The 9,897-nt window shown below is 49.2% G+C and overlaps 1 protein-coding gene and 1 long non-coding RNA gene across 13 annotated transcripts in view; one reads left to right on the top strand and one right to left on the bottom strand.

Moving 5' to 3' along the window:
* Positions 1–59: 59 nt before the first annotated feature.
* Positions 60–8,647, top strand: LOC140656235 (uncharacterized). Its single transcript, XR_012044029.1, has 4 exons — positions 60–1,435; positions 2,499–2,620; positions 6,625–6,743; positions 7,577–8,647. It is a non-coding gene; the product is annotated as an uncharacterized lncRNA (long non-coding RNA).
* Positions 8,571–9,897, bottom strand: part of ALDH18A1 (aldehyde dehydrogenase 18 family member A1) — a 40,482-nt gene continuing 39,155 nt past the window's right edge. For all 12 annotated transcript variants that reach the window (XM_072871713.1, XM_072871712.1, XM_072871719.1 and 9 more), the window contains one exon: positions 8,571–9,355. In XM_072871713.1, the coding sequence (XP_072727814.1) occupies positions 9,174–9,355 (182 nt within the window). In that variant the 3' untranslated portion in view covers positions 8,571–9,173. The remainder of the gene's footprint in view (positions 9,356–9,897) is intronic.

Raw genomic sequence — 9,897 nt, 5'->3', positions numbered from 1 at the left:
CGGGCGCCGCCGCGCGCCCGACCGCCCCCCCCCCCCGCGCGCGCGCCACGTGCCCGAGGCCGTTCCCCGCCGGCAGACGGCTGCCGGCCCCGGCAGGTACCCGGAGGCCAGCATGGGGCGAGGACGCACCCCGGCGTGCTGCACACACCAGCCGGGCTGGCTGGAACCTCCCTGCCGAAAGACTACATCTCCCGGCATGCCCCCCGGACAGGTCAGGAAAATGAGGGGTTTCTTGCTGGCTGGTAGAAACTTCCCAGTGAACAAAGGTACAACTAATTCCTCTCAACATGTGTTCCTAGAGCCATCCATCTATAAAATAGGCAACAAAGCAGAGCTCCTTGCTTTAAGAAGTACCAAAAGATGCAGAGCTGAAAAAAAGCTTGGATCCCTTAAGGCTAATTGAGCAAATATCTTTTTTTTTTTCTTCTTTTGCGATTCATGCACTTAAAAATCTTCACGTGTTTTCCAAGGTAGGTATGATTGTGCCCACAGAGATCTGTGCTCTTGTCACTGCTGTCTGCTGTGTTATCACGGAATGCTTGCAGGAGGTAGTCTCTCGGGTTTCCTTTGTTTCCCATGGGATTAATAGCTTCTGGTTTACCACTAGCCAGTGTGACATGAGTTGTGAAATTGCATGCTGTGCATGCCAAGATGTAATCCTTAAACATGTTCTCCCCTCTTTTCACTTCCTCCTCCAGTTTACTTTTTGCCTTGCTGCTGTTGGGAAAGATGCTTCCCAGGCCCTCTCCCTTCCTAACGAGCATGGCCAACTGTGCACCAATTTAAATAGGAATAACCTTCATTTTCTGAAGGTGAAGGTGATCCTATTCTTAAGGAACAAAGAGGCAAGAGGGCTGGGGTCTTTCCCCAGCTCCTAATGTTCCCAGTCCTGCTGAGTGGTGGCTTCATTGCTCTGGCTGCTGCTTCATCAGCTGCAGCTCAGGGGCACGTGCAGAAGATGAATGCAGCCCTACCACACTTGAGGGGGGGGAAGGTAGGAACCACTTACCTGAGCCCGTGGGATGGCATATCTCATCAGCTGCTGCTAAGGAGGGGACTAAAAGTGCCTTTTAAGGCACCCACCTCCTCTTGTTGGGAGGTTTGGATCTCAAAACCTTATCTTTTCCTGCAGAAGTGGCAAGCAGCATCTTTTGATTCCTGCTGGGAATTGTTCCTGAGTGCATTTTCAGGGCATCTCATCTGTGAGCCTGAGCCAGTGGCTCCTACCATCAGTGGACAATAAGTCTCTCATCTTTGACCTCAGAGGGAATTTGGCAGCTATCCCTGCATGAGAGGTCGCAGATGGCAGCTTATCTTCAGTACAGTGGCACAGCACCTCGTGTGGAAAGTGGGAAGATAAGCATCAAAGCCACTTGCCCACCACTGCTGCCATCAATAATGTCCGCAGAGAAAGCAAGCAGCAGAGGAGAGGCAGGTAAGCGAAACCTCCCTGCCTTTCCCTGTTCTTCTTCCTGCTGCTTTGTCCCATAGAGTCTGAAAATGGCTCTTCCTCAATATCGGTCACTCTGGAAATGTTAGTTCAGCACAAATTCACTTGGGCTAATGTTTAATAGGTAAGTCCTCTCAAAAGGAAGTAAAGCCTGTTTATGAACTTCATGTGAAGGGAAAAGGCACAAGGGGTGACAGCAAAGGACTCTAACATGCATCAGGCAACCTTTGAAAGTGAAAAATTGCAGTTTTCAAAGAAAATACCTTGAAAGTATCACAGAAGGCTCTGAAAATACACAAAGGTTGGAAAGAATCCTTCCTAGGGAAGGATGGGCAGGTTTCTACTCCTGTCCTTTCAAACCCCTCCTCTGAGTAGGTTGCCCAGGACAGAGGCTGTTGGTGAGTTAGGCCCACAGGCTGCGGGCAGTGTGCTCTGGCCTGAGACACCACAGGCACAGCGAGCAATTGGAAAAGCTCCAGGACTGATGGTAATGGTAATGCAGTGAGCCGGACTCACTGGCTTTGAAGGAAGACAGATGAGTTGGGCTGCCTGAAATTGATGAGAGCAAAAGAAATGGTGTACTGTCAGTAAAGTGCAGAAGGCAAAAGGCACCTGATTTTTCAGGCTCCATCTTCTGTTTGTACTTGTTGGCTGTGCCCACTGGAGCTGTATCTCACAAGCTGACGAAGTGCTCACATATGCGCTACTACCTTTTCCAGAGTTAAAGTGTAGCATCAGGCAGGGCGCTGCTGTTAGAGCCTACTCCTTTGGTTTGTGATGACTGGAAACTAATGGGCGTACTAGTAATGAGGAATACACTTGACAGCTCAGGGATCTGACTCTCTGGGGTACTGCATGCACCACTCATCACAAGCTCGGCACTCTAGAAGCAGTATCTCAGAGAAAGCCAAGAAGTGGCTCCTGTGATGCAAGTTATCTTTGCTGAAGTGATGCTAGGTAATAGAGAATAAAAGTGTAATGCTGGGAAATGCACGTGACCTCTTTTTTTTTAATGCTGAAAGAACTAAGAAATCTCTCCATCCTTTAGGTAATACTGGATGCTAAAAACATGACGTGTGTGAACCCACACTGAAATAGTTGCCATGTAGGCTGAAACAGGCTTTGTAGCTTTCACTGTGAAAGAAGAAAGATGAGGGAGACACAGCCAAGGTCAGTGGGAATCAGCCGCATATGGAAGATGCGGACTTTGAATGCAATCAGGAAAAATACAGCCTGAGTCCAAGTGGGCTCAGCTGAGCAGGGGTAGGGTGTACAAGTGCGGCTAGCCAAGGACAGTTGGGAATGGGCTCTGGAATCCTCCCACGGGGACTTGTGTGGTGACCCAGTGCAGTAATGGGGGAGGCTGGGGCAGCCCAGTCGGCTGTGCTGTGTGTTTTCTGGTGTTGGGAGCCCTGACATCCTCGGTCCTTGGACCTGGCCAGTCGGTTGACCAGGATGGTGTGAGTGCGTCTCTGTGTGTGTGTCTGTTTTCCCCTGAATTCTGTGCATTTCTTCCTTCTATTTCAGAGACCTATTCTCAATAATACTAAATTGAATGGGGCTTTTATCTGACTAGTTATTCCTTCCTCCTCATATATAGAAACTAAAGGGGAAAAGTGTGCAGTGCACGTGCTTGCGTTGAAAACAATCCGGATGGTTCTCCATCCATCAACTGATGCTTTAGGGATCATTCCTTATATTGCCCTCCTCATTGAGACTGGCAGTTGTATTGCATCAGAGAAACAATGAAGTATCTGAAAACATGTCCAGCTGATGAGGGAAGGCCTTCTGTCAGGAGGCAGATAAATATACTGGAGAGAGCAAACAAGAAGAAGGGAGGTGAGGTAAAACAAATGAGAGAAGTGTAGCAGAGGTGAGGCTCAAAGTCTGGGGTAGATGTCTGGCAAGTGAAAGGGACTCATCACGTAGACAGAAGAGAGGTAGCAGTGAGAAAATTGGGTGGTTCAAGCTGCGCTGTGCTGAGGATCACATAAGCAGTTCCCCTAGATGCTGCACTTAAAAAGCCAAAGTTCAAAGCCAGGGATGCTTCCATGTTTTTCATGGTTCACTTCCAGGTCATTTGATTGAAGAGATTTTACATTTGACAACTTCTAATGTTCAAAGAGGTTCAGATGTTTTTAAATCCATTCAGCTCATCCCTGCTTGAGATAAACATGAATGGGTCAATTGTTCATTTTAATAAAATTCAACACAAAAACAGCCATTCAGAGCCACAGAAAGGGTGTGTTAGGAACGTGTCTCTCACTAAAGAGGAAAGTGAGGATGTTCAATTTTTAAAATGCTCGATAAAATCAAGGAGGAGCTGGCTGAATGTTGTCACTCTGCAGCCCTAAAGCTGAGTAAAGCATAAAAGGAGGTAAGTACACGACATAGGATGAATCACAGAATCATAGAATATCTCAAGTTGGAAGGGATCCGTAAGGATCAATGAGTCCAACTCCCTGCTCCTCACAGGACTACCTAAAACTAAACCATATGAATAACAGCATCATCCAGACGCTCCTTGAACTCTGACAGGCTTGGTGCTGTGACTACCCTCTCAGTGAAGAACCTTTTACCAGTGTCCAATCTGAACTTCCCCTGACACAGCTTCATTCCATTTCCTCATGTCCTCATGTCCTATCGCTGGTCCCCAGAGAGGAGATCAGCAGCTCCCCCTCCGCTGCCCCCCTTGACGAAGCTGTAGACTGCGATGAGGGCACCCCTCAGCAATGAGGTTCCCCCCTCAGCCTTCTCTTCTCCAAGCTGAGCAAACCAAGTGACCCCAGCCGCTCCTTGTAAGTCTTGCCCTTGAGACCTTTCACCATCTTGGTCGCCCTCCTCTGGACACGCTCTTAATAGTTCAATATCCTTGTATTGAGGTGCTGAAAACTGCACGCAGTATTCGAGGTGGGGCTGCACCAGTGCAGTGCAGAGTGGGACAATCACCTGCTTGATGCACCCAGGGACATGGTTGGCCCTTTGGGCTGCCAGGGCACACTGCTGACTCATATTCAACTTGCCATCAACCCAAACCCCCAGATCTCTCCGTGGGGCTGCTCTCCGGCCTCTTGTCCCCCAGTTTCTATGTATAACCAGGATTACCCCATCCCAAGTGGAGAATCCAGCACTTGCTCTTGTTAAATTTAATACGGCTGGTGATTGCCCAGCTCTCTAGTCTATCCAGATCTCTCTCTAAGGCCTCTCTACCCTCAAGGGAGTCTGCAGCTCCTCCTAGTTTAGTATCATTGGCAAACTTAATGAACATTTGATTCCTGCGTCCAGGACATTTATAAAAACATTAAAGAGCACTGGCCCTAAAATTGAGCCCTGGAGAACCCCACTGGCGACTGGCCACCAGCTTGATGTAACTCCATTTACTATAACTCTTATCTTATGAAGCCATTTGTTGTCAGGCCTTTCTTACTGAGATCCAGAAAGAACCTGACACCATCTCTCACCTCACCAGACTCCTAGCCCCCCTGGTGCAGAACAGGAGTGGATGAGAGGAAAGGAGGGATCGAGAAGCAAACAGAGGAGTGCAGAGAGTAAAAGAGGGATGAGGAGCCAGACAGAGAGAGGGGGAATGGCAGGGACAGATGGAGGTGGACAGACAGATGAATAGGGAAAAAGAGGGATGGCTAGGTGGACAGAGGCATGGTTAGAGAAAGAGAGGGACCATGAGCTGGACATAGAGATGAGGAGCTGGATAGAAGGAGGGGAAGGAGAAGGATGGAGGGCCAGACAGAGGGACTGGAGCAAAAGAAAGCAAAAGAGGGATGCAGAAGCAGACAAATGGATGAAGAAAGGAAAAGAGGGACAGGTCACCGAACAAATCAATAGGGTGCCAGACAGAACGATAAGAAGAGAGAGAAGGATGGAGAACCTGACAGAGGGACAGAGAATACGGATGAGGATCAGCAGAGATGGCTAGAAAGACAAAAAGATAAACAGGCAGCAAGTGAGAGAAAGAGAGATGGATGGGTAGTCAGACAGAGGAACAGGGAACTGAAGAGAGGGATAAAAAGGGAAAAGGGGAACAGGGAGCCAGACAGAAGGACCGGGAGTGGAAGAGAGGGATGTAGATGTGGACAGAGGGATTAAAAAGGAAAAAAGGAATGGGGACCCAAAGAGAGGAAAAGCATTTTGTAGAGTCAGATAGAGGGACAGGGAACTGGAGAGAGGGATGTGGAACAAAGACAGGAAATTAAGATGAGATTGAGAGGATCAGAGGGACAGGTAACCAGATTCATGGAGAGAAAGAGAGGGATGGAGAGCCATAGAGAATACATAGAGTGGAAACGATGGTCAGGGAGCTGGACAGAGGTACAGGGAGCCAAGCAGAGGGGATGGAAAGGCAAAGAGAGAGATGGAGAGGGGGACAGAGGGATGGAAAGGGAAAAAGAGCAATGAAGAGGTGGACAGAGGTTGGAGGACCAAAGGGAGGGGGAAGAAGGAGGCAGATGGAGAGCCTCATCGGGGGATGGAGAGAAAAACAGAGATGTGGAGCTGGGCAAAGGGATGGAGAGAGAAAGAGAAGGGTGGAAAGCTGGAAAGAGAGACAGAAAGTGGAAGGAAGAGATGTATAGACCCAGACAGAAGGATGGGGAGGGGAGGAGAGGAAAAGGGAGATTAAGAGTCAGGCAGAAGATGGGAAGGATGCGCAAGCAGCAGGATGGAGCGGGGCTTAAGAGGGACTGGAAGGGGGTAAAGAGGGACTCGAGTAGGAAGAGGTGGAGGGATAGGCAGAGGGATGTGGGAGGTATGGAGAGGGATGAACAACAGTGCAACAGAGACACGGAAGGAGGGACAGGTGGAGACGCAGGCAGCAATGGGAAGGGGGGGCAGGGAGGGACCGGATCAGGGAAGAGGGGGACACAGACCAAAGGGCCTGGGACTCACTGTGTGTTCTGTTCTCAGCGCTGCCCAGAGAATTTTACAATTCAGATGTTTCTCTCTATCATTTCCTGTTTTATAGCTCCAGTCACTTAACTAACATCCACTTAAGAAAATAACTTGGTGTCTTATAGCTCTTTATAAGACTTCATTGATGAAAAAAATCATGTACACACAAATATTTATACGTATCATACTTTCTGTTATATGTAAAGCTTGAATTATATGTTGGTGATCTATTATCCTGATGACTATTAATAGTGATCCTTCCTCACTAGGAGAAATGGGGTTGCTCTTGTTTGGAGACAGAAACAGTTTGAATTGCCTAATTTTATTCTTCAGCTGGTTTACCTTCTTCCAAGTTCTTCAACTTCAGCTATGCCAATTACTCTAAACAGTAAGTATTACATACAGTTCATATGCTTATACGATAAAACAACACAAAACAGAAACAACCAAAGCAAAGCTAAGCCAAATACAGTCAATGGTATCTACAGGGTAGGAATGGATTACTTAATCCTCAGTGCTGCCTCTGGGAGACAAAAACAAGGAGCAGTTTTTAACAGAAGTTATTTTAGTCCACGCTGGAACTCCTCCTTCTGTAGAAGTTTCTGGCGATATCGCTGTTTCCCCTAATTGATTCTGATGACACATTGTATGAGAATAAAGTGTATTCAAGGGCCAGCTTGCTGCTGTTAGGACAGCATTTGGGATTTTTCTGAGGCAATGAGACAGGCTTTGGGGAAGGTTCTCAAATTTGTGAAAAAATTGGGGTGGAGTATGGAGTATTTCAACGTTGGGGCTGGTAGGGGGATCACTGGGGGCTTTGTACAGGATTTATGGATGGTTTCAGAACTTTTAGGGGCTGTTTTGGTGGGTGGGGGAGAAGTGTGCAAGGTGGAAGGAGGGGGGTTGCCTCAGGGGGTCGGGGTGGGGGTCCCATCCCAGAGGGATGCTGAGTGCATGTGGGTGCTGCGGGTGTTTGCCTGGGTGGGGCTGGGTGCCCGGAAAGAGATAGCAGAGGACACGCAGGACACAGTGCTACACACAGGCTCGTCTGGGGTGAGCAAGGCTGGGGAAGACAGGGGAAGCTTTAATTGGTTAGGGAGGCACCCGTAGTTCGTGCCGGCGGGCGGGGAGGCCTCCAGGTACCCAGAGTGGGGTGTGGCGAATCTGTTTTTTCTCCGACTTCCTGTTTCCCCAGTAACAGCTCTCCGGTAACTCTCTTAGGGTTGCATTTATCATGCCCGATTCAAGGTATCCTTAAATCTGTTCGATCGGTCGGTTTTAAGCTTCCCTGCGGCTCGCCAACAGTCTTGGGCAGGCGTGCCCCAGCAGCACCGTCCCCGAGCCGCCGCACCACCGTCCTGCTCCGGGACCTGCCCGCCGCTCCCGGCTGTCCGTGTCCCCGGGGCCGAGCGCATGCACCGGCAGCCGCCGAGATGACACCAGGGCCCCTCACGGCAGGACAAGGCTCGGGAAAGCCCCCCTCATCGCGCTGCTAGCAGGGGCTGCGCCGCGGCCCCCCCGGCGCCGGGCTGAGTTCCCCTGCCGTGCCGCCTCCAGCGACCAGGAGCCATCCGCGGCCACCGAAGCGTCTCGCTCGCGTCACCGACGTCCGTGGGCCCTCAGCGTCCGCGGGGAGGAGAAGCAGAACCTGCGCCGCGCCATGCTGCTCCTGCGCATCGCGCATGCGCCGAGCGGGAGAGAGGGGTGTGCAGGAGCAGGCTCCCGAGCACCCCGCATGCGCTAGCCGCCAACGGCGCGGGAGCAGAGGCGGAAGTAGCGGCTGCGAGAAGCGGGCAGAGGAGGCAACGGCCGCCTCGCAGCACGGTACCGCAGCGGTGCTGCCCCGGCGCTCGCAGCCCAGCCGACTCGCACACTTGCGCGCCGGAGCCGGCCGTACGTGCCGCTGAACCGCGGTGCGCCAGAGAGCAGAGTACTGCAGTACGGTTGTGCGAGCAGCGCAGAGCAGCGCTGAGCAGCGCTGAGCGCGGCTGAGGGAGCACCGAGCCGCCGGCCCTGCCTGGCTGCCATCGGGGGAGCGCTGCACCTCGCCCTTCGCCGCAGGGCGCACGCGTGAGCCCGCGCGGTGCAGCAAGGGAAGCGTTTCTTCAGGAAAAGTCGGAATATTGCTTTCGGAGGAGGGGTTCTGGAATGGTTAAGTTTTATATAAAACCAAAGAAAAATAAACCTTCGGTACAAATGAGTAACAAAATTCACGTAGTAGACAGCTGTGTTATTTATCTACAATAGTCAACAATACAAAGAAATTAGATATAAAAGGTTTCTTGGTCAAAAGCTTACTATGCATGGGGAACATCTATCCCCTTATCACAAGAGTGATCAAATACAAAGAAAGTAAGCGTAAAGCTTTTCGGCTTTCAAGAGCTGCCATGATCATGAGACTGATGAAAAGAAACTATAAAGTTTGTTCTCCAGAACAGATATTTGAATAAAACAAAGACTTATGGAAAAAAAAACCAAACTATGCCCCACCACCAAGCATATTTGCTATAGAGAACATTGGGGTAAAAAAAGAATGCAGCAGATATAAGGAACGATTTCTGTGTTACTTGTATGTTTTGAAAAAGTCTGTCTCTGGGAAAAGTGAGGTCAGTTTGCAGATATTTCTAAGGAAACACAAAGAGGCAGGAAAAAAAAAAATCTCACAGATGGGATCACTTTGTATTCATTGTACTGCCCAGCGACCGAGAACAATGTTCCTGAAGATAAAAAACAAACTGCCTCCCCAGAGAGCGCCCTGAGGCCTGAACATCTTCAGGAAATATTTATACCCCTGGGTTTCTCCCCCACCCCGATGTTCTTAGTTGGTATTTCTCTGAGGGAGAGGGAGGCTCTCATGAAGGTACTTCATGCTCCCATGTTCTGAGAAGTCAGAAACAACATGATTGTCCCCCCTCAGCAACCACTTTGTAGTTAAGAGTCCTTCAATTCCCACTGGTCCACGTGCATGGATACGAGAAGTACTAATTCCCACTTCAGCACCTGCAGGAAACACACAAGATAAAGGTAGTTAATCCTCAGAAGATGTTCACTTCATACTAAGCAGTTTTGCACCTTTATGTAAAAACAGCTGCCTGCCTTTCAGTGACCTGCCTTTCTCTGCTCCTCTCCAAATGCCAGAAGTTATGTTTACCTGTTGCGATTTAAAAGTTAGAGGAGCTTAACTATTACATTATAAATCGTAACATTTATACTTCTGGCTGCTAGAGTTACTTTTAGAGAGAAAGATGCAAGAGAGATAGGTATCTCTTACATGGATCTTAGACTTGTTTCCTGAGGGTTTAATCCTTTAAAAAAAAAAAAAAAAGCTAAATTAGTCAAGATTGTGATCTTACGTCCTTTTTTATCATATTGAAGAGATACTGCGAGACCCTAACTAGAATTTTTTAATCACATGGAACACTGAATGTTCCAGCTGACACAGTAATAGCCTGCTACAGAGATTTCTGAGTTTCTACCTCAGGAAAGAATGTTTCCCTTGTCTTCTGCAATGCACAGTAGGTGCACCTGTTTATTTAAGCAAC

Source organism: Ciconia boyciana, chromosome 8 (genome assembly GCF_034638445.1).
Source record: "Ciconia boyciana chromosome 8, ASM3463844v1, whole genome shotgun sequence".
Taxonomy (NCBI): domain Eukaryota; kingdom Metazoa; phylum Chordata; class Aves; order Ciconiiformes; family Ciconiidae; genus Ciconia; species Ciconia boyciana.
The sequence above is the reverse complement of the archived record's forward strand: the minus strand, read 5'-3'. Positions and strand labels throughout refer to the sequence as shown.